Raw genomic sequence first — 24318 nt, 5'->3', positions numbered from 1 at the left:
TGTTTTGGTTTGGTTTGGATTTTTTGAGACAGGGTTTTGAGATGTAGTTCAGACTGGCCTCAAGCTCACCGCGATCCTCCTGCCTCAGCCTCCCAGAGTGTGGGGATTATCCAGGTGTGGTGCCACGCCCAGGTGCTCTCTCTATCTTCGGTCATCTTCCAAGCCCATCTCCAAGTCAGTTTATTCATCCTCTCAGCAAATAGTTCTTCCCTCTCGGACTGTGAGCCCTGGGGAGCTGGGCTGGGGCTGCCCCTGTCACCACTGTCTTCCCATTTGTTAGGTACCAGGCTCTGCCCTTGCAATGCTGGGGACTCTGGTGACTGGGGCAACCATTGCCCTGGCTTCATGGAGCTCTTAGCCCTAGTGAAGACCTAAATATGGAGATCAACAGACAGAAAAAAGGAGAGGGGAAAAGATAAACAGGAAAAAAAAGTCAGAAAGAGAGGGAAAAACAGCCTAGATCAATAGAACTAATATAATAATAATGGCTGCCATATATTCAAAATTTTTGAAGTAAAATCTTTACTGGTATATTTTAGATATACGTAATGATAACACTCATCATAGGGAATTTGTACCTGTACATGATAGGTCTTATTTCCTTTTTTTCCCATTCCCCCCTCCCTTTGAGCCCTTTTTCCCTCCTTATTTACAAAAGCTTTGTTTCCATTTTTCCTTCTTTTCTCTTTTTTCCCTTTTCCCTTCTTTCCTTTCCTCCTACCTCTCCCTTGTTCCCCTTCTCATTTGAACATTTTCTTCCCATTTCCCAATATCTACTACACATTGTGGTCCTCATTCACACTTTCAGTTTCTCACACCAGAGAACAATGTGGTATTCATACAGGTGTCTGATTTATCTCGCTTACGAGTATGGTCTCAAGATACATCCATTTAGCTAGAACTGTCTCAAGCTTATCCTTCTTTATGGCACAATAGTAGTCTGTTTTATAAAAAAAACCCTACATGTTCTTTATCCATTCTCTTTAGATGGGAATTTGGGCTGCTTCCAAGATTTAGCTATTATAAACTGTCCCACTATACACATGGTGTACATATATTGCTGTGGTATGATGCTTTTAATTTTGAGGGGGAAGATACCAAGAAGGGGAGTAGCTAGGTCAAATGAAACCTCTAGTTTTAGTTTTTTGAGGAATCTCCACACTGATTTCCACAGTGGTTGCACCAGTCTACACTCCCACCAACAGTGGAGAAGGGTTCCTTTTTCCCCACAGTCCCTCCAGCATTTGTTATTGGTTGATTTCTTGATAACAACCATTCTTTTTGGAGTGAGATGAAATCTCAGTGTTGTTTTAATTTGCATCTCTTGAATGATGAGTGATGTTGAATATTTTTTCATATATTTATTTGCCATTTCTACTTCTTCATTTCAGATGCCCATTTTTGGATTGGGCCTTTAAATTTGGAGGTCTGATTTGTTTAATTCTTTACATGTCTAGATAATAGTCCTTTATCTGAGGATCAGCTGGCAAAAATTTTTTCCTACACTGTGGGTTGTGTCTTCACTCTGTTGGTGGTTTCTTTTGCTGTGCAAAAGCTTTTTAATAAGATGAGATCCCAGTTGTTGATCCTTTGTGATAGCTCCTGTGTGATTGGGGTTTTGTTCATAAAGTCTTTGCCTACACCAATATCTTTAAGAGTTCTGCCTATTCTATCTTTGAGCAGATTTAGTGTTTCTGTTTTAATATAGATCTTTCATCCATTTTGATTTGAATTTAATGCATGATGAAAGATATTGGACTAGTTTTAATCTTTAGCATGTGCAAAGCCAGTTTTTCCAGGACCATTTATTAAAGAGGCTATTTTTCTTCAAGTGAAGGTGTTTGGCTCTGTCAAAGATAAGGTGGTTGAGTGTGTTTGGAGTGGTTTGTGCATTAATCTGTTCTACTGAGCCTCAGGTCTGTTTTTTTGCCATTACCATGCTGTTTTTACCATAGTAGCTCTGTAGTATAGTTTCAAGTCAGGGACTGTAATGCCCCCTGCCTTGCCTTTGTTGCCCAGAATTGCTTTTGCTATTCTAGGTCTCTTCTGGTTCCAAATGAATTTTAGGATTATTTTCTCTAATTCTGTCAGAGATGCTGTTGGTATTTTTTTTTTTTTTTTGGTACCAGGGATTGAACTCGGGTTCCTGTGCTTGCAAGGCAGGTGGCTGAACCACTGATCTAAATCCCCAGCCCCTGAGCTAAATCCCCAGCCTGGTGTTGGTATTTTGATTGGAATTGCATTAAATCTGTATAACAATTTTGGAAGTGTGGCCATTTTCACTATATTGGTTCTTTCTACCCAAGAACAAGGGCTATCTTTCCCTTTTCTGATATCCTCTTCAATCTCCTTTTTCAGAGTACTGTAGTTTTCAATGTGGAGGTCTTTTACTTCCTTCGTTAGATTGATTCCTAGGTATTTCATTTTTTGGGGAAGCTACTGTGAAAGGTGTGGTTTGCCTAATCTCTCAGTGAATTTGTTATTTGTGTACAAAAATGCTACTGATTTTTGAGTGTTGACTTTGTATCCAGCTACACTACTGAATTTGGTGGAGTTTTTTGTAGTCTTTTATGTGGAGTATCATGTCATCCACAAATAATGATAATTTAACAACTTCTTCTTCTTCTTTTCTTTTCTTTTCTTTTCTTTTTTTTTTTCAGTATCAGGGATTGAACTCAGGACCTTCCGCTTGTGAGGCAGGCACTGAGCTAAATCCTTGGCCCAACTTCTTTTTCTATCCTTATTTCTTTTATTTATTTATCTTGTTAATTTCTCAGGCTAATATTTCCAGAACTGTATTGAATAAGAGTGGTAACAGTGGACATCCTTGTCTCATTCCTGATTTTAGAGTGAAAGCTTTTGGTTTTTGTCCATGTAGTATGATGTTGGCTGTTGGTTTGTCACAGATGGCATTTATTCGATTGACATAAAGACTGTCTATTTCAATTTTCTGTAGGGTTTTTATTATGAATGGGTGTTGGACTTTGTCAAATGCTTTTTTTTTTTGCATCTATTGAGATGATCATATGGCTTTTGTTTTTGGCTCTGTTAATATATTGTATTTTATTTATTTTTTGGGGGGGTACTGGGGATCGAACTCAGGACCTTGCGCTTGCGAGGCAGGTGGAGGAACCACTGAGCTAAATCCCCGGCCCTTGTATTGTATTTATTGATTTGCATGTGTTGACCCATCCCTGCATCCCTGGGATGAATCCTACTTGGTCATGGTATGTAATCTTGATGATTTGCTGCATTCTGTTTGGCAGTATCTTATTGAGGATTTTTGTGTCTGCATTCACTAGGGAGATTGGCCTGTGCTTCTCTTTTTTAGTTGGATCCTTCTCTGATTTTGGTATCAGGATAATGATTGCTTCCAGGAATGAATTTGGGAGTATTCTTCCCTTTCAATTTCATTAAAGAGTTTGAACATTAGGTCTTCTCTAAATTTCTTGTTGAATTCAGCAGTGATTCTGACAGGGCCTGGGCTTTTTTTATTGTTTTTTAAGGTCCCTCACTACCACCAGGGAGTGAACTCAGGACCTTGCACGTGCCAGGCAGATGCAACGCCACTAAGCTAAATCCCTGGCCTTGTTGGTAGGTTTTTAATTACAACTTTAATTTCATTGACCAATATTGGTTTATTTATAATTTTTATATCTTCCTGTTTCAGCATTGGTAATTCATATGTATCCAGGAATGTGTCCATTTCTTTTGTGTTTTCCATCTTATTGGAGTACAGGTTCTTGAAGTAGGTACTGATGATCCTCTGGATTTCTGCAGGATCTGTTGTGCTTGCACCCTTTTCCTTCCTAATTGCTCAGATTTGAGTCTTTTCTTTCCTTTTTTTTGGTGACAAGATTGGCTAAGGGTTTGTCAATTTTATTCAATCTTTCAAAGAACTAACTCTTTGATTTATTTATTCTTTGTATTGTTTTCTTTTTTTTTTTTTTTGGTACCAGGGATCGAACTTGGGTCCTTCCGCTTTCGAGTCAGGTGGCAGAACCATGGGCTAAATCCTGGGACACTGTATTGTTTTCTTAGTCTCCATTGCACTAATTTCTGCTCTGATCTTTAAAATTTCCTCCTTCATGTGAGTTTTGGGCATGACTTCCTCTTCTTTTTCTAGAAGCTTGAGGTTCAACGTTAGGTTGTTTTTTTGAGCTCACTCTGTTTTTCTGATATGAGAATTCACTGCTATAAATTTCCCTAATAGAACTGCTTTCATTGAGTCATCCTTTGACTTTCAGACTATGAATTTATTTTGGAATCAAATGTGTTTATTTATTTATTTATTTTTTGGTACCAAGGATGGAACTCAGGACCTTACACTTGTGAGGCAGGCATGGTGCCACTGAGCTAAATCCCTGGTCCCTCAAATGTGTTTCTCGTATGCAGCATATTGTTGGATCTTGCTTCTTTATCAATTCTGCCAGTCTGTTTCCTTTGATTGGTGAATTGAGACTGTTGACATTGACGGTTTTAACTGATATGTATTGACTCATCCTTGTCATGTTATTTTCCTGTCCTTGGTTCCCTTTTTCCCCCTCTGTTTAATTGCTTGCCTTGCTTGGTGGATTCATTCTGTTGGGGTTCATGGAGTTGTAATCCTTGCTATTTCTTTCTAGAATATCCTTCAGAACACTTCGGAGTGCTGTCGTGGTGGTCATGAATTTCTTCAGGTGTTCTTTGTAATGGAAATATCTTATTTCTCCATCAATTTTAAAAGTTAGGTTTGTGGGGTATATACATGTGGGTTGGAGGTTATTTTCTTTTAGGGCTTGAAATACTTCACTCCCTGACTTGAGGGCTTGTGTTGAGAAGTCTTCTGTGATTCTGAGGGGCTTTCTGTTTTAAGTGATTTGTTTCTTCTCTCTAACAGCTTTTAATATTCTGCTCTTGTGTTGAATTTCTGGAATCTTGACTATTTTCTGCCTTGGTATAGATTTTTTTTTTATCATGGCTGATTGGAGTTCTATATGCCTCAGTCATTTGTATGTCAAATTCTTTTTCCCTGCTTGAGACATTTTCTGCTATTACTTCCGCGAACAGAAGTCATTTGTGCTATCTCCTGCTTTTTCATTGACTCTCATCAGTCTTATGTTATTTTTTGCAACATCTAGTGGCTATTGGATTGATTTTTTTGTGGTTCCTTGCTATTTTAAAGAAATCTTTCACTGGGTGTGGGTGGCGCATGCCTGTAATCCCAGCACTCAGGAGGCTGAGCAGGAGGTTCACTGTGAGTTCAAGGCCAGCCTAGGCTACATGGTGAGTCCATGGTCAGCCTGAACTACATAGCGAGATCTTATCTCAAAAAAAAAAAAAAAAAGAAAAAGAAAAAAAGAGAGGGCTGGGTATTTAGCTCAGTGGTGCCACCACCTCCCTCGCAAGTGCAAGGTCCAGAGTTCAATCCCTGGTACCAAGAAGGAAAAAAAAAAAGAGAGAGAGAGAGAGAGATCTTTATTTTCACGATCACTAACCACAAAATCCTGTCTTTTATATCTGATATTCAGCTTCACATTGGCTCATTCTGCTGCATACACTTTCATCAGAATTTTTAATCTCTTGGATGTCTTTTTGAATCTGTTTCATGGATTCCATTTCTTTCCTACATTGGGTATTCATGGTTTCCATAATTTTCCTAAGCTTCTCTGGTTTTTTTTTTTTTTAATCTGTATCTGCTCTAGAGTTACTAATCATGTCTTTCATTATGGTCATCATTTTTGTAGTTATCTGAGAAACTATTTCTGATTTGATTTTTTCTACAGCCTTATTTCTTTGCTTTGTTACTTATGTTATTACCACTTCAGAGAGTCCAGGTGGGTGAATCAAACTGTCACACCTCATTGCTCCCTGGGTTTGCCTTTGGTGAGCTGGAAGTTTGGTTTTGCATCTTTCTTAAGTGTCTTCTCATTTTCTTTTTTTTTCTTAGCTTAATTCCTGGGTTGATGCTTATAAATTGCTTATGGCAGGTATCTTTCTTGCTAGTATTTAGAACCCTTAGGAAATGACTACTTTTCAGAGATGTTTTTCAGGTGTAGCTGGCTTTTGGGTTTGGAGTTTGTTGCAAGATCCTACATTTTTGATTTATTGGGGATGAGAAGTTGCTGCCTATTTGGCCCAGCCCCTGGTTCTTTGGCACTGGCCTATGGTATTGTTTCTGACCCTTAAACAATCTCAGCCTTGGCGTGCCAGGAAGAACAATTGATTAGAGCAATTATGTCACCTTAGCAATCAGCAATAACATTAGCATTTAGAAAATGACAAACTGGTAACTTTTGATTTGCCACCTTTAACTGTTTGACCTAGATTTGTGGTTATATAACAAAATCTAAAAAAAAATCAGGAAATTGTATACAGTAAATATGCCCTCAGTATGATGATTTTACCCTCGGATAAAAGGGGTTAGGGAGACAAAATAGAGAAACAGAAGAAGAGGAAGAGATTAGAAGGTTATATGGTTCTACTAGTGCATTACTCCAGGGGTTTCTGGGGTTGTGTTTATCACCGTGCATCTGCCTAGTTTGAGTCTCCCTTCCCATACAGTCAGTCAGGGCTCCAGAAGAAAGCATTCTTGCCACCTCCTTTTTCTTCATTGAAGTCTTCTTCCTTGCTCTCCCCATGGGGCTCAGTTCTCACTTCAGATCCTTGCTGGGCTCTGGGGACTCACCTCCCCCCTGCTTCTCTTCCTCACGTTGCTATACTCCAGTGTCTGGATATTAAATCTTGGAGCTGTTTCTCTGCTGTCATCTTCCCATATATTGGACTTTTACAGCAGCTCACTCTTCGTAATAGACCTGTAGCTGGTATATTATCCCCATTTTCCAGGGGAGAAAGCTGGGGCTTGGTGGGGGGAATTAATTTCTCCAAGGCAACACAGCTCCTAAGGGATGAAAGGAGGGCCCGGCATCTGCAGCTTCCAATCCCATTTCCATACAGAGACCTAAAGAGAGACAGAGTCAGAGATGAGTGAGAAAACAGCAGGAGCCAGGCCTGGTGGCATACACCAATCCCAGCACTTGGAAGGCTGATGCAGGACAGTGTCTATGAGCTCAAGGTCAACCTGGACTACATAGCAGGACTCTGTCTCAAAAAAAGGAGGGAGAGTGCAGTAAGAAAATGAAGCCTAGAGGCAGAGAGAAAAGTCAGACTGTGAGCCCTGTGTACCCTCACCCCTCCTCTCATACAGCCGCCCCCACCTCCCACCAGGCCCTTGACATCTCCCTGAAAGAACACTTGTACCGCAATCAGCTCCATTAACTGTACCCAGTGCACTGTGCAACACCCTGCGGGCCCGTGCTCATCTAGCTCGCTCTTCTCCCCCAGGAGCCGGGCGCTGGGATGCCTCCCGCTCTGCAAAAGAGCCAAGCCCCAGGCTGAGGTCTCTTCACTCATGTGGGTCCTGACAGAGTCTGCTCCCCGCAGTGGGGCTGGGAGCCCCTCGAGGACAGGGACTGGGGATGACTCATTTCTTTTTCAGCACCAGGGATGAAGCCAGATCTCTCTACCACTAAGCTACATCCTCAGCCCTTTTTAAACATTTAAAAAATTTTGCAGGGTCTTGCTGAGTTTCTCAGGCTGGGCCTCATCCTCCCAAGTAGCTGGTTTATAGGTGTGCACCACCATGCCTAGCCAACAACTTACATTTGTATGAGACCTTTCTCTCTGCCCCCTAAAACCCTCCAGGCTAATTCTGGCTGCTGTTTCCTCACCCACACCCTGGCTCTGCTCCCCCCACCACAGAGCCCCAGGATGCCTTCTCCCTAGGGCTCCCACAGTCCTCTGGGGCAGCCTTATTGTGCGGACCCCCGCTTCTGAGCTCTGTGTGTGCAGCAGTTTGACTGTGAGACTCTGAACTCATGAACGCAGGGGTGGGAGGAGCTGGAGTTTGGTGGCACTACTGAGCTAAATCCTCAGCCCAGAGGAACTGGAATTCGGGAGGCAGGAAAACTGGGTTCCTGCTCTGCTTCTATCAGTAACACAATTAGCTGTGATCAGAGAATGATAATGGCCCATGTCTATTTGGGTCTATTTTTTGTTTTTCCTTTTTTGAGACAGGGTCTTGCTATGCATTTCAGGCTGGCCTTGAACTCACTGGGTAGCCCAGGCTGGCCTCTAACTCGACGTGAACCTCCTCCCTCGACCTTGCAAAGGCCACCACGCCCGGCTCAGTGGTCATGACTTTGACTCCATCTTTGATCTTGTTGCCTCACATAGAGGGTGTTCACTGAGAAATGAACAGGTGTTGTTATTCTTTATATTTTGTTTTTTGGTTTTTTTGCTACCAGGAATAAAACTGGGCCTTGCGTTTGCCAGGCAGGGGCTGTGCTGCTGAGCTACATTCCCGACCCCTACAAAAGTTTTCCTACAGGATTCCGGGTCCTAGAAGAACCAGAAGGCTCTTCACCTCCTTGACCTCCCTACTTTCTTTTCCTCTGAAGCTCCATCCTCCCAGCCTTGCTGCTCCAGGAATAGGCCAAACTCCAACAGGCCTCAAAACTCTTGCACTTACTTTCTCTTTTGCATGAAAAGCTTCCTCCCTCCACTCTAGCCATAATGGCTTCTTTCTTGTCATTTGAATCTCAACTCAAATGTCCCTTCTCAGAGAGAGCCCACTGTTTCTAATTAGCCTTACCCTCCATTCTTCTGATCATTTTCATAGTACCTAAGAAGGCCAGAAACAATTTTACCAGCTCTGTGCCAACTCATCTGTAAAATAGCGATAGAGATGGGACTTGTGGTGAGTGCTTGGTACATAACTCATGCTCACTAAATGCTGGCTATTTTTTTTTTATATACCAGGGATTAAACTCAGGACCTTGTGCTTTTGAGGCAGGTGCTGGCACCACTGAGCTAAATCCCTGGCCTAATGCTGGCTATTATAGTATTTGTTATGTTGCTTTTGTATTTTGAGACAGGGTCTCACCATTGAACACAGGCTGGCCTGGAACTCATGGCAATCCTCTTGCCTCAGACTTCAGGTGCTGGGATTACAGGAGTGCACCACCACACCTGTCACCGGGAAAGGTTTTTGAATGTATTAAAGAGAAAGGCAAGGGCCAGGGATTTAGCTCAGTGGCACCGTGCCTGCCTTGAAAGTGAAAGGTCCTGAGTTCGATCCCACGTACCAAAAAAAAAAAAAAAAAAAGAGGCAAACTGATGTGATGGGGCAGGCCTGTAATCCAGCTTCTTAGGAAGGTGAGGCAGGAGGGTCATGAGTTCGAGGCCAGTCTGGGCAATCTGGTGTAAGCCTGTCTCAAAATAAAAGCGAAAAAGGGCTGGGGATGCAGCTCAGTGGTAGAACACCCGTTGGTTGCCCTCCCTGGGAAACACGGCCGCGTTGTCTCTAGGTGTTGATCCTAAGTGGAGACTTGGAAGGGCGGTCTAGTGTTTTCCAAGTCCATTGTCGGGTTTTCTACCCTCCCCTCATCCCCCCCCCCCCCCCAGCTTCCCGAGCCATCTCCGACTGACACCACCAGCTGGTCCGGGCTGTACAACGGGGCCTGGGTCAAAACCCGGACTGGATCACTTGGTCGTGGGAGACTAGGGCTCTGGGGGGCGGAGCTAAGGGCCTGGAACCCCCCAGGACAGTGAAAGGGAAGGTTGGGGAGGAGCTAATAGTTAGGGGAGGAGTCTAAATTCTGGGGGTGGAGCCACTCCTGTAAAACTCCGCTCTGGCGCTCCCAGAAGATTATAAGCCCTCCGACATTCAGGGGGCGGAGCTAATGGCTGGGGGCGGGAATAGAACAACTCCCACACTATTCTGGGGATGGGGCTAAATGCCTTGGGGGTGGGGCTAGATCTAATAAACAAGGACCAAGGACTCCGCTAGTTTGAGTTTCAGGGCGGAGGTAGTGGATACCTGGGAGGGCTTGAGAATACTGTCGGGCCCTGCTTGGGAGGAGGCTTCTGGGAACTCCAATAAAAGATTAAGGAGACGGTTTTGGGGATAAGGGAGTGTCTTTCTCCACCCCATCCTCCCTCCAGAGCTGGGAGCTTCGCTTCAGGCTGAAAAGCAGGGAAGGCCCCGCCCCTTCCAATCCGTCTGCATCCCTATTGGCGAAAGAGCCTGCGCGACAGGCTCTCATTGGTTCCAAAGAGGCGAGGAGGGGGTCTAGAGAAGATACATTCTGGTTGTGGGTGGGGCCAGACAGTACCTAGAGGGACCCGGGCGCAGCCAATCCCAGCCTGAAGATTGTGTTGGGGACTGGCAGAGGGTGTCCCGACTCCCCTTTCTGGACTTCCAGGGGGATGACCCCGGTGTCAGGCCTGGCGCCGGCCGCCTGATGCAGGGCTGGCTGAGCTGGGGATGCTGGAACGAAGGGCGTTGCTATGGCAACGGGAGGCAGGGCCTGGGGGGGGGACCGGGCCCGGGCTGGGGCCGGGGGGGCCGGCGGTGGCTTTGGCGGGGCGATGGCGGAGCGCGGCCCGGCTTTCTGCGGCCTCTACGACACGTCCTCGCTGCTGCAATACTGCAACGGTGAGACCCCTCCTCAATTCCGTTCCTAGCCCCGCCCACAGTAGGACCCTTCTCCTGCCCCATCCTTCCAAGTCCCTAACCCCCCCCCCACCCCCGTCTTTGCGGAAGATCCCTATTTCTCCCCCGGAGCAAGGTCCCCATCCCCAAAGCCAGGGTCCCGGTCCCCCACCCACTTGAATCTTCCTTTGCTCCTCAAGTGGCTAGACGGAGGGAGGGGGCAGAGCTCCAGGAGCCTGGGGCAGGAAGAAGCAATGGCCTTGGGGTCGCCTCGACCTGCAACTCTGTCCCCCTCCTCTCCCCACAAGTCTTGGGACCCTCCACTATCTCCCTAGCAGGATAGATAGGGGGTGAGGGTGGGATTCGGTGTTAGGGTTGAGGGCAGGGTGTGAAATGGGTATGAATGATGCCAGAGGACTTTTGCTCCACTATAGCCTCCGAAATCCTCCTCCCTGCCCCCAACTAGAGCCCTCCCCTCTCCCTAGACAAATGGCTATGAAACCAGGAGGGGCACTGTGGATGGCAGGTCTGGTTGAGGGGAGTGAGAGGTGGGCCTTCGCTGGGCGCAAGAGCTGACTGAGGCCAAGGGGAGTGAGTGGGGGGGCAAGGCCTTAGAATGACGCTGGCTTCCGAGTGGGGGCTCAGTGCCAAGGTGAAAGTGCATCTATCTCCCTCGGAGGGGCCCTCAAAAGGGACCATCTTCCAGTTTGGAGGTCACTTCCCTGGGCATGTACTCTTCAGCCAGGGACCCCAGAATTGGCACAGGAGCCAGAATGCTCATTTTGTCATCCTCTGCCCCTCCAGGAGTTGGGATGATAGGTGCCCAAAACTGGGCCAAGTACAGTTCTTCTACTGAACAGCTGTGTGTCCCTAAGAAGTAGCTTCAACCTGGGCTTTGATCCCTTCCTCCTCCTCTTCTAAAACAAGTAGAATCCTACAGCTAGGAGAGTTGCTGGGAGCAGTAGGTGGCCCAATAGGACAGTTAATTTTATTCTGGGCTTATTGAGCACATACATTCAGCAAGGAATAGGGCTCAGTGTTTTTCATGAGCAGAGCCTAGCACACACAAGCTTGAATAACAGGTGCCATTTTTTTTTTTTTTTTTTTTTTTTTTGTAGTACTAATGGTAGGTTGGAAAGGGCTCAGCCTGACGAAGTAGTTAGGTCACTCTGGTCCCCACCTATTGGCTGTATGACCCTTCACCCATCTCTGCGCAGGCCCTCCAGCCTCCTTCCTTGATTGCTGCGTTGCAAAACGTGATGCCAGCAGAAGCCCGAGATTCCTCTGTGGGAACCCTCTTGGGTTCCAAATCCAGACAGCTCTCTCCTGACCCTGGGAGGCCCCCACCTTCCTCTGCAGGTCCAGATACGGACCCTCGAAGTGTTGGAGGAGGGCAGGGCCAGCGAAGCCCGGCAGGCGATTGGGTGGCGGAGAGAGGGGGAGGGATTCGTGGCTGCACTGCGGAGCCCAGCGGGCAGGCGGGGCGGCCTAGGGACGCGCGGGATGGCAGGTGCGACCTCCACGCCCCGTCCCTGTTTATGCTACCATCTTTACTTCTAGCAGGCTGGGAGCCAGGGCTTCTTCGGCTGTGGCCAGCAATGAGTCTGGGTCTGAGTGGTTTGGGAATGAAGGGGGGAGGGTGCCCCCTTCGGAAGAATCGGCTGGGGAAGTGACGGAGGAGTCATTTTCGCAGCACCCATAGGTTGAAGAGGATGGGCAGAGGCAAAATAAAGGGGATAGAGGGAGGCATTCCGGCTGGGAAGAGAGATGGGATGTCATCTCTGCAAGCTTTTTCCTTCCTTGAGTCTCCTGGGTCCTCTATATGATGCCCGCAATCTCCGCATAGGCCACCAGGGGGCGCAGAAGCTCGGTCCTTGCCGCTGGCTGGAGGGGTGAGGGAGCCCCTCGGTGAGGAGCAGAGGGGAAGAGGAGGAAAGTCTGAGGAACTGAGGTACTGTTCGTACCTGTGACATTATCGATATTCATCAGAGACTGTTGGAGATATGTTCTCGAACGTTAGTGTCACTGGGAATAGGTTGATGTCATCCTTAAAATGTTGATCTTACTCATATTTAGTGTCTTAGTCATAGATTTTTTTCTTTTCCGGTACTGAGGATCCAACCTGGAGCCTTTGCACTGAGCTGCATCCCCAGACCCTTTTTTAATTTTTTATTTTGAGACAGGGTCTCGCCAAGTTGCCCAGGGTGAGCTCAAACTTTCGATCCTCCTGACTCCGCCTCCCAGACTGCTGGGGTCACAGGGGTGCTCCACCTCGCCCGGCAGTCATAGAATCTTAAAACCAGAGCGGGAGGCGCCAAGATTCTCAGAACCTGCGAAGAGAGGAAGGGACTACCCCAAGGTCACCCCGCCAGGGGTGCCGAGACGGAGAGAGGAGGTGGGGAAGGGCAGGAGAGAGGTGGGGATTTCCTACTCTTTGCGGAGCCTTCCCCGCCCCAGGTTGCGGGAGAAGCGGGGGAGTGGCCGTCCCGCCTCCCCCGCCGCTTAGACCTGGGAAGTCGGGAGGAAGCCTGGGCGCTGGAGCTCTAGGAGCCCCGCAGCCCGCGCTCCCCTGCCTTCCAGATGACAATTTGTCCGGCACGAGCGGCATGGAAGTGGACGACCGCGTGTCGGCGCTGGAGCAGCGGCTGCAGCTGCAGGAGGACGAGCTGGCGGTTCTAAAGGCGGCGCTGGCGGACGCGCTGCGTCGCCTGCGGGCATGCGAAGAACAGGGAGCGGCGCTGCGAGCGAGGGGGACCCCCAAGGGCCGTGCGCCCCCGCGCCTCGGCACCACCGCCTCGGGTATTGTGGCTGGGCTGGAGGGGATGGGGTGGCGGTCAGGGTCCTGCTCTCGCTCTCACCCTCTGCTTCTCCAACCCCATCGCTCCAGTGTGCCAGCTCCTGAAAGGCCTTCCCACCAGGACGCCCCTCAATGCCTCGGGACCCCCGCGGCGCGTGGGCGGCTATGCCACGTCCCCATCTTCCCCCAAGAAAGAGGCGACCTCCGGGCGCAGGTGAGGCACCGAAACCAGACCCCTAGCCTCCTCCACGCCCTCGTGGGAGCCCAAGGCTGTTTCTTGGAGAGGGAGGGATTCTGCGCACGGGCGCCGGGCCGGAGGGTGCAGCAAGGCTCCCGCCCGCGGCACTGGCCCGCCCGCCTCGCCGACTCTGCTCCCGACTGTGCTCTCCTGTCGCAGCGGCCGCCACTACTTGTCGCCAGAGCGCCTCGCCTCGGTGCGTCGCGAGGATCCCCGCAGCCGCACCACATCCTCCAGCAGCAATTGTAGCGCCAAAAAGGAAGGGTAAGTATCGGGTCGGGGCCGTGCCTTGGGGGGCGAGGCCGGAATACTAGATTGACGGGACTGAGGATGGGGAATTGAGTCACGGCCCGTCCACGAGGGCATCATCAGCTAGAGTGGGGAGAGCTGGTTCAAAGGCAGGTGCAATTCTTTGGGTGATTGGCCAAAATGGCAGACCTGGAGGGGCGGGGTCAAGATCGAGGGGCGGGGCCAGAGTCTCACGGCTGGAACTCGGAGGCAGCTGTGCTAGATCAGGTCAACTCTGGGTGGGCCAGAGGGTGGAGCCAAGCGCGTGGGCGTGGCTGGGGTAAGGTTAAAGAGTACCCATTGGAGTCCCAAGCGTGGGATGGGGAGGAACCTCAGAGTTTCTTCAGGGAGTGAAAGAATCCGAGGTAGGGTTGTGGTTGGACTGTGAAGGTGTTGCCAGAATTTTAGCTGGGCGGAATCAGACATGGGGTGAGGGTCAGAAGGACTGAGACCAGGTGGGGACCTGCCAGATTTCAGGAGCTCTGCAAGGAAGGCCATCAGAGGGCGTGGCCTAGTGGAAATGGGCGGGGCCATAGGCGAGGTGGTCCATTCTCAAGAGGCGGAGCCATTTTGGCGGCCTTCAGGTACCCAACAGTGGGACCGAGACACGTGAAAGTGGTCGGAATGCCCGGTGGGGGCCAGAGGAGGGTGGCGGATTTGGATGGGGAGAACCCATCGATTATCTAGAGACTTAAGTCAATTTAGGGGCAGGTTTAAAAGTACGAGGTGGGGGCCGGGGATTTAGCTCAGTGGTTCCGGCGCCTGCCTCGCAAGTGCAAGGACTGGAGTTCGATCCCCGCTACGAGGAAAAAAAAAAAAAAAAGTACGAGGTGGCTTGATCAGAGCGTTGGTCGACTCTGGAGGCGGGGCCATACCGAGGACATGGGCGGAGTCAAAGCCTAAGGGTGGAGTCACGGCGAGATGGGTGTGGTCCGCCCGGGTTGAGGCAGGACCAGGGTCAAAGCCTGCACATTTTCATTCCTCTGAAGAAGCTGCAAACAAGTTATGTTCTAGTCACTTATGTGAATTAACCAACTTCATCCTCGCAGCCACCCCGGGAAGTGTAGGTACTTGATTAGCCTCCTGTTTACAATGAGGAGACGTAGGGAGAGGTTGGGCAACTTAGACACATTGCTAGAAAGACGCACAACTGGGGTTCCGAGTCCAAGTTCTCAACTACTCTTCCCCGTCTGCCCAAAGGAGCCTGGTATCAGGACTCCACAGCGCGGGATGTGGGACCCAGTGGCACCCGCCGGCTCTAGGGTGGCCTTGGAGGGCGGGGCAGGGCGCGGTGGCGCTGGCGCCTCCCAGGGCCGGAAGCGGTGGAGCCTGTCCTGGCTCCACCCCCGGCCCCGAAGCTCCGCCAGCTTCCGCCATGAGTAGCTTTGGAGCTGGGTGAGACCCTCTCGCAGACCCTCTTCTTCCTCCGCGGCCTGGTTCCCAAGCCACTCCCCCAGGAACCCAGGTCCGACAGTCTCACCCCTTTCCGCGGGGAGAGAATGTGGAGACACACCCCTTCACCTAAGCTTTCTCTGCTGCCCTCGCTGCTTGAAGTTTGGGGCGCTGGGGACTGGAGGGGGGGGGCCACTGTTGAGCGCCGTGCTGAATAAGAGGGAGGGATCCCTGGCGACTCCTCTCTTCCAGGATCGCGTCCCCGAGTGCTGTGTGATCTTTGGCGATCACTGCCTCTCTGGGCCTGTGTCTTAGGCTCTGCAAGATCAACCGAGCAAAGCACACGGCCTGCAGAGAGGCAGAGCTCCGCCCCTTACTCGGCCCCCACTATTCGTCTGAGACCTCCAGGAAGCAATGGGGAGGGGGAATGGGAGGCCGGGTGCTCTTCCCCTTCTGTAACCTTCTGACCTGCCTGCTAAAGCACTTTTCTTCTTTTTTTTTGTTGCATCCTTTCCTGATAGAAAAACCAAAGAAGTTATCTTCAGCATGGGTGAGTGGGGAGAGGGAGGGACTTGGTTGGACACTTGCTTCTTGGGGGAGATGACAGGCCAGACCGGCTGCTGGGCCTTTGCTTCTCTAGCCTCAGTTTCTCCACCTGTTAAAAAAGTAGCCAGCCGGGGATTTAGCTCAGTGGTTTCACCGCCTGCTGCGAAAGTGTAAGGTCCTGAGATCGATCCCCGGTACCAAAAGGAAAAAAAAAAGTAGCGGGAAGTGGTTGTGCATGCCTCTGATCCCGCACTTGGGAGGCTGAGGCAGGAGAATCGCTGTGATTTTGAGGCCAGCCTGTGCTACAAAGCGAGAGCCTGTCTCAAAAAAAGAAAAACAAAGTGAAGCCCAAGAGGGGTGGACTAGGACTTGGGCTGGCATTAGCACCTGACCTCTGGGGTGTCTTAGCAGAAGAAGGCTCCGTGAAAATGTTCTTGCGGGGCCGCCCTGTGCCTATGCTGATCCCGGACAAGCTGGCACTCACCTACAGCCTGGATGCATGCTCTGAACTGCCTTCCTGCCGCCTCAAGCTGGACTGGGTGTATCCTTTGCTTTTATCCCTCCCTTTTCCTCTGCCCAGGCAGGAGGCAGAAGTCCCAAGAGAGCTCTCAGGAGGAGGGTGGATTTTGTACCAGAACTGGCTTCCCAGGTCTCTGCAGCTGAGGGTGAGGAAGACCATGGCCAGGTGTGGAGAGCAGGGGACAGGAGGGTGACAGAAATGACCTTTTAGGATTCGTGAATCCAACAGAGGTTTGCTGAGTGCCTTCTAGATATCCAGTTCTCTTCTGTGGCTAAAACTGGGGAGACAGATAGAACCCAGAAGCTACAATGAAATAAGCCAGATCGTTTCAGTCAGGGATAAACGCTGGGAGCACCATAACCAGCGCCATGTGGGAGACGAAACTGGGTTTTCTCTGAGGAGGGGACATTGGGGCTGAGAACTGATCATGTAGGACCTGGCTAAGAAAGAACCAAAAGGAAATGTTTCAATCCGAGGGCACAGCAGGTACCAGGAGTCTGGCTACAGTGAGCTTGGTATTTGATAAAGGGAAGGCACTGGGGATGGATAGGAGCCCTGGCTTTGGAATCTGGCAGAAATGGGTTCAAACTCCAGCCCTGCCTCTGGCTGTGACCCTGGATGTCACCTTGCCTCTGCCTCAGTTGCCTCCTCTGAAAAATGAGTTTCCTGATCTCAGGACTGTGAAATACTGCAGAAGGGGCTGAGCTCATCATATGTGCCCCACACAAGGAGTGATAAAATACTATTAGTCTTTTTTTTTTTGGTACTGGGGATCGAACTCTGGTCCTTGTGCTTGTGGGGTAGGCAACAGAACCACTGAACTAAATCCCTGGCTCTAAAATACTATTAGTCTACACTGAGCACTTACACAACAAGCACTGTTGTACATTCTTCTGTCTATAACTACATTACAGATACAGCCTTCTCTTTGATAGAATCAAGACTGTATTCTGACAACCAGTGGCTAGAGAGGAGACCCAGCCCTGTCCTAGGAGTCAGAACAGATCCTAGGCAAGAACTCTTGACTCTGCGCCTTGAGCTTTTTCCAAAAAACCCATGGATGTGGGGCACACACTTTAGGAACCTGGTCCCTGCCTGTGCCTCTTCGGGCCCTGGCTCCTCTCTGGAGGAGTCAGGGAGGTTGGAGATGGCTTTCTGGGAGCATGAGCCTTCTCCAGGCCACTGGCATCACCTACCCCGGTGTGGTCCAGCTGCAGGCTGGGGCCTGATAAACATCCCAAGAGAATTGCCAAGCCCGAAGAGGTTAGTGTGGGCCTTGGATTGCCCATCTCTTTTTTTGAGACAAGGTCTCTCTATGTAATCCAGACTGGCCTTGAACTCACTGTGTAGCCCAGGTTGGCCTCGAACTCTTGGTGATCTTTCTGCCTCAGCCTCCTGAGTACTGGGATTACAGGGGTGTGCTACCACATCTGGGCCGCCCATCTCTTTAATGGCTGTGGGACAGAGTGGTTTCTAGGGGCTCAGGATATGCATATTGATATGCAGTCCCATATTTTTGGAATATCTGGGACAGAGGGATGGGGACATAAAGTGACCGTGACACTGCCCACCAGCTCTACTGGAGTTCACAAAGCAATAAGGGAGCAGACTTGTTGATAGCAACAACCTAGAGTGTGTAAGGCCAGGATGAGGGAAGCCAGAGCAGGTTGGGGCCAGTCTGCACCCAGGGCAGGCTTCCTGGAGGAGGAGACACCAAAGTGAACAAAACAATCCAGTCTTGGCCACCAGGGAACTCACTGGGAAATACAGGCAGTTACCAAATACAGTGGACCCTTAACTTATGAACTCAATTTGTTGCTAGGGCTGGTTGTAACTCAGGTTGGTGAATTGAAGCCTCAGGCTCCTCTACACAGCCTTCAAAGCCTCTCTCCTGTACACAGGCAGATCTCAGTGTCCTTGGAGAGACACTGGCCCAGGATTTCTCCACCCCAAAACAGGGAAGGATGTTGTAGTGTTTCTTCTGGAACTCTCTACAGGTTAAATCTGTATCTGAGACAATCTGGAAGCCCGAGTGGCTGGCATTGAGGTCATATCTCAAGACTTTGGTCGTAAATTAAAACCAAAGATCCTGGGCCAGGGATTTAGCTCAGTGGTACCACACCTGCCTCAAAAATGCAAGGTCCAGAGTTCGATCCCCGGTACCACAAAAACAAAACAAAGTTCCAGTCATAACCCAACTTGTTCATATGTCAGGCCAGTTGTAACTCAAGGGTCCACTGTACACCAGAGAGTGTCTAAGTAAGGAAAGTTGAGTGGAATAAATGAGCCGAAGAGCTGCACCAAGGAGGTGGTGTCTATGATGAAGGGTGGCAGGAGGTGCCTAGCAGGTAATAAGAAAAGTCACTGCCAAGGCTTCAGGCAGCAGGAATGGTCCTGGCATTTGAAGGAACTATAAGATCAGAGAGAAAAGACAATGGAATACTACCCTGCCATAAAGAAGGATAAACTTGTGTCCTTTGTAGGAAAGTGGATACACCTTGAGACCATAATGTTAAGTTAAATAAATCAGCCACACAAGCTCAAATATTGCATGGGTTCTCTTGTACGAGAAACCCAAATGATAAATAAATTAAAGAGCAAAATCAAAGACAGATGATAGTAGTCAAAGAGATGGGTCTTTTTTAAATGGGAAGGGAGCCACGGGATGGAGGGAAGAGGAGAGAGGGGTGTGGAGGGAATGAAAGCAGATGTTAGATACGTGTACCACCTCCCAACAGGAGTGCGATCCATATGTACTACATGCATATACTAATAAAATTGGGGCAGGGGAAAAAAAAGATCAGAGCAAGGGAGGGCAGGAGTCCTGCTACAGCCAGGAAGAGGCCAATCACGCCAGTTGGATGGGGCTTAAACTTTCTTATTGGAGCACTGGGGAGCCACAGAAAGTTCCAAACAGGAGAGGGACAACTATCTTTCAACAGACAGTGAATTCATAGTGTCCATGGTATGCCAGGGTATGCCTATAATCCCAGCACCTGGTAGGCTGAGGCAGGAGGAGGACCTCCACGAGTTTAAGGCCAGCCTGGACTATGTAGTGAGACACTATTTTAAAAACAAAAACCCAAACTCTCCAGTGTGCTGGGATTACAGGTGTGCACCACCACGCCCAGGAGCTGTTTGTAGGAGGGCGAGCAGGGCAGGCTTCTCTGGGAGCTAACAGTTGAGCCAAGACCTGAAGGAGGTGGCAAGTTGAGGGGAAGAGTGTTCAGGTAGAGGGAATAGCAAATGCAAAGGCCCTGAGGTCAGAACAGGCCCGAAGTAATGTGACCGCAGCTGAGCCAGTGAGGGGGAGCAAGAAATCAGGGCCCAGATGGGCCAGACCTGAGCGCTGTGAGGACTTTAACTTGAGTCGAGAGCTCTGGGTGCGATGGGAGTTGACTGAAACGTTAATGGATTTTAATAGGATCCCTGTGGCCTCTACTGCAGATGAGGGCCTTCATTTCCTGTGCCCGCTATAACAGCTGCCTCAAACAAGGCACTCGAAGTGGCATGCAGCTGTAATCCAGCTACTCAGGAGGCTGAGGCAGGAGGCTTGAAAGGTTAAGGCCCAGCTCAGGGAACTTAGTGAGACCCTGTCTCAAAAAATCCAAAGCTCTGTGGTAAAGTGCTTGCTTAGCATGTCTTGGGCCTGAGTACTGCAAAAAATTAAAAGTACAAAGAAAAAAACATTTGCTGGAAACCAAGTGGCTGGAAACATCGTTTTTCTCTAATGGTTCCAGTGGGCAGAAATCCAAAATCAAGGTCTCAGCAGGGCCACACTCACTCCAGAGGCTTTGGGGGAGGATTTGTTCCCTGTCTCCTAGCTTCTGGTAGCTGCCAGCAGTCCCTGGGCTCCTGAGCTTATAGCCACATCCCCAATCTGTCTTCACATAGCCATTTTCCCTACACCTCACCCCCATACCTGTGGCCTCCCCCTTTTTTTGAGACAGGGCCTTGCTATGTAGCCCAGGCTGGCCTTGAACTCGAGGTACTCCTTCTGCCTCAGCCTCCTGAGTGCTGGGATTCTAGGCCTGCACCACCACACCCCTGCCTGTGTCTCCTCTTACAAGGGCACTTGTCACAGTATTCCAGGCTCACACTGCCTGATCCGAGATGATCTCATGCTCCTTACATCTGCAAAGACCCATTTTCCATATGAGGATGCAATCATGGGTTCCAGGGGTTCAGACAGAGACCTGTTTGGGGGAGTCTTGTTGCCTTGGGGCTGTGGCCCACCCAGGTGCAGCACATAACAGGCTCCTTAACTTCCCTGGGTGCCTCCAGCTATGGCTACCGTGGCCGAGACTGCCGGGCCAACCTCTACCTGCTGCCCACGGGGGAGATCGTGTACTTCGTAGCCTCAGTGGCCGTGCTGTACAGCGTGGAGGAGCAGAGGCAGCGCCACTACCTGGGCCACAACGATGACATCAAATGGTGAGGCGAGGTGGAGTGGGGGATGCAGGGAGTTGGGGCTCGGGGCCTCTCCTCACAAGGCTGCCTCTGCAGGCATGGGGCCCACTGCGGGGTGAGCCTGGGACATGGCTAGGCCTTTGCTCCTTCTACAAAACCACCAGCGGTCCCCAGGCAGCACTGAATGGGGGAATGTGCATGGATGGCTGGTATTGGGGATGTTGGTGGCTTCTCTTGATGCCTGGATTCTTTGCTTTGGAAAAGCCTGAGTTGGCCCTGTGGACAGAGTCCCATTGTGGGCTGGGGCTGTGGTGGCCCTGTGACATACGTGTGCTTCCCTGGTCACTGTCTTTCAGGCCTGAGCCCTGGGGGCCTTTGAGACAGAGACCAGGGCCTCAGGCTCCCTTCCCTTATCCCCTGTTGCTACAAAGTAGATCAGTAGAACAGTGTCATTGACCAAGTAACAGGCATTTCATGGAATGAACTGCCACGTGGTGTTACTCTTACGACCTGCTGGAGGAAGGGCTTGGTAAAGCTGCATGTGGTGGTACATGCCTTTAGTCGTAGCACACAGGAGGCTGAGGCAGGAGGATCACCATGAGTTTGAGGGCAGCCTGAACTGCATAGTGAGACCCTGTCTCAAAACACCAAAAAAAAGGGGCCGGGGATTTAGCTCAGGGGTTTCGCCGCCTGCTGCGCAAGCGCAAGGACCCGAGTTCGATCCCCGGTACCAAAAAAAAAACAAAACACCAAAAAACCCCCCAAAACCAGGGGGGCGGGCATCATGAGCCCTTCCTTCCCACTGAGCCCTGTCCACTTGTCTCCTCTCTCCCCAGCCTGGCTGTCCACCCAGATATGGTCACCATCGCCACAGGACAGGTGGCGGGCACCACTAAGGAGGGGAAGGTAATGGGCAGAGTGGGCAAGTGAGAAGGAGGGCAGGACCAGATCTGGGACCCCCAGGTAACAGACCTCTCTTTCCTGTAGCTGCTGCCACCTCATGTGCGCATCTGGGACTCAGTTTCCCTTTCCACCTTGCACGTGCTGGGCCTGGGTGTATTTGACCGAGCTGTGTGCTGTGTGGGCTTCTCCAAATCTGTAAGTCCCCAGCCACCTTGACTCACCTTGTACCTCCAAAAGCCTGGACACAACACCTGTAATCTCAGCCCTCAGGAGGCTGAGGCAGGAGGATCACCTCGAGTTCAGGAACAGCCTAGACTACATAGCTAGGCCCTGTCTCACAAAACCCAAACCAAACAAATGAAAGCCTGTACCAGTACTGTATGTGCACCTTCCTAGCTGCCCTTGGGGAGGGGCCATACCCCCAGCCAAATTCTGGGCCCTGGGGCTCCCAGATCCTTGTGACCTCACAGGCCAAATGTTATCCTGCCTATTTTTTTTGGTACTGGGGATTGAACTCATGACTTTGCACTTTCGAGGCAGGTGGCAGCACCACTGAGCTAAATCCCCAGCCCTTGCCTGCTTATTTATTAGGTGGGCTCCAAGCAGCCTGGTTCATCCCACACTCAGCATTTTGTTGTGGCTCAATTGATGCCCTTTGCATTATTTATCTGCATTCCCTTTAACTCTAGAAGGGTCCTTGTCTCTTAAGCAATTCATTCATATGTTCACTCATTCATTCATTTAGTGGTACAGTGCTGAGGATTGAATCCAGGAAGTGCTGAGCTGTCTCCCCCATCCTTGTTTTCTTTCTTTCTTTGCCTGCCTGCCTGCCTGCCTTCCTTCCTTCCTTTTTCTTTCTTTCCTTTCCTTCCTTTCTTTCTCTCTTTCTTTCTCTCTTTCTCTCTTTCTTTCCTTCTCTCTCTCTTTCTTTCTTTCCTTCTCTCTCTCTCTCTTTCTCTCTTTCTTTCTTTTCTTTTCTTTTCTTTTTTTTTTGGTACTGGGGATTGAACTCTGGGTCCTTATGCTTGCGAGGCAAGCGGCGGAACCACTGAGCTAAATCCCCGGCCTCTCTTTCTTTCTTTCTTTCATTTGAGACAGGGTCTTGCTATATAATTCAGCCTAGCCTCAAACTCATGGTGATCCTCCTGCCTCAGTCTCCTCAGAGCTGGGATTGCAGGCATACACCCCATGCCTGGGTTTCCTAGGGTTTTGAATGCCTGGGGTTCAGCTCCCTGCATGATGTAGGCCCAGATAAGCCCAGAAGCAGAGAGTAAACCTGTAGGAATTTGCAAAGCAGCTCCGCATTGCTGCAACACCCGAGCTGGTGACCATAGGCTTGTTTTTCTCCAATCATATTTTACATTTTTATCATAGCTTTCCAAAGTCCTGGTGTGCAGTAGTTTGGGAAGTACCAGTCCTCCCCACAGATAGCTGAAGAAGCACTGGATCGCAGCCTCACAACTTTTCTGAGGCCAGAGGAAACACTGGAGAGTTTCAGAGGAAACAGCTATATTGTTTGTGCTGTGTGCATATGTGCGTGCATGCATGCGTGTGTGCATGAATCAGTTCTGCCAAACCTAAATTAATCCATGTTTAACCAAAAAAATACCTAAAATAAACATTATCCCTGCTTTATTAATGGTTATATTTCACATGCATGCAGTCGTTTCATATGGAAATGCAGATTAATGGCATCGGCAAGAATTCCTGGTTTTACATGCTGGCTGCAGAGAGACCATAGCTAAGGGTAAATTAGATTAGATGAGCTTCTCTTTTCTTTTTTTTGTGGTTCCAGGGATCAAACTCAGAACCTTGCGCTTGCCAGGCAGGCGCAGTGCCACTGAGCTACATCCCCGGCCCTATCTTTTTTCTTTTTTTGGAGACAGGGTCTCACTATATAGTTAAGACTGGCCTTGAACTCACTGTGTAGCTCAGCTGGCCTTAAACTTCTGCGATCCCCTTGCCTCAGCCTCCTGAGTGCTAGGATTACAGGCATGTGCCATCATGCCTGGCTATTGAGTTTGTTAGTGATGGGTCATTTCAGAAAGCTGATTACAGCCAGGCATGGTTGGGAGGCTGAGGCAGGAGGATCACCTTGAGTTTGAGGCCACGCTGGGATACATAGTGAGTTCAAGACCAGCCTGAACTACATAGTGAGATCCTGTTTCACAAAACCAAACCAAATAAACAAACAACATCAACAACTAAAAGGAGGAAATTATAAAAGTCCCTTTAAGGGGCTGGGGCTGCATATCAGTGATGGTGAGCTTGCCTAGCATGTGTTAGGGTTCCATCCCTAGCACTTCAGCAATAACAACAAAGATGTTGAACTGGGCAAGAAGACATGTGCCTGTAAACCCACCTACTCTGGATAGTAACGCAGGAGGATCACAAGTTTGAGGCCAGTCTTGGCAATTTAGTGAGACCCTGACTCAGAATAAAATGATTGATTGATTTTTTTTTTTTTTTTGGTACCGGGGCTTGAACTCAGGACCTTGTACTTGCGAGCCAGGCGCTGGAACCACTGAGCTAAATCCCCGGCCCTTCATTGATTTTTTTTTGAGACGGTCTCACTATGTAGCCCAGGTTGGCCTCGAACTCATGGCGATTCTCCTGCCTCAGCCTCTTGAGTGCAGAGATTACAGGTGTGTGCCACCATCCCCAGCTCTACAAAATAAAAATTTACCCCCCCCCCGGTAACAGGGATTTGAATTCAGGACCTTGTGCTTGCTAGGCAGGCACAGTGCCAT

The 24318-nt window shown here is 49.5% G+C and overlaps 1 protein-coding gene across 14 annotated transcripts in view; it reads left to right on the top strand.

Annotated features, from left to right (window-relative positions):
- Window positions 1-10135: 10135 nt before the first annotated feature.
- The window catches only part of Eml2 (EMAP like 2), a 28274-nt gene continuing 14091 nt past the window's right edge, over window positions 10136-24318 (top strand). Inside the window, exons 1-10 of one of the 14 annotated variants that reach the window (XR_015447144.1) lie at window positions 10136-10477; window positions 11692-11833; window positions 13055-13273; window positions 13362-13485; window positions 13669-13773; window positions 15711-15739; window positions 16144-16276; window positions 20540-20689; window positions 21502-21571; window positions 21653-21763. Coding sequence is in view for 13 of the 14 variants with exons in the window: in XM_087200610.1 (XP_087056736.1) it covers window positions 10307-10477; window positions 11692-11833; window positions 13055-13273; window positions 13362-13485; window positions 13669-13773; window positions 15711-15739; window positions 16144-16276; window positions 20540-20689; window positions 21502-21571; window positions 21653-21763 (1254 nt within the window). In the remaining variant the exon portion in view is untranslated. Of the gene's footprint in view, window positions 10478-11691; window positions 11834-11934; window positions 11985-12314; window positions 12426-12647; window positions 12870-13054; window positions 13274-13361; window positions 13486-13668; window positions 13774-15112; window positions 15263-15710; window positions 15740-16143; window positions 16277-20539; window positions 20690-21501; window positions 21572-21652; window positions 21764-24318 lie in introns of those variants that run through there. The other 13 variants (XM_087200611.1, XM_087200610.1, XM_087200614.1 and 10 more) reach the window with 13 other exon arrangements.

Source organism: Heterocephalus glaber, unplaced genomic scaffold (genome assembly GCF_053883595.1).
Source record: "Heterocephalus glaber isolate CG9 unplaced genomic scaffold, H.glaber_assembly_v1.0 deba00001744, whole genome shotgun sequence".
Lineage (NCBI taxonomy): Eukaryota > Metazoa > Chordata > Mammalia > Rodentia > Bathyergidae > Heterocephalus > Heterocephalus glaber.
Note: the sequence above shows the minus strand (reverse complement) of the source record. Positions and strands in the feature narration are given on the sequence as shown.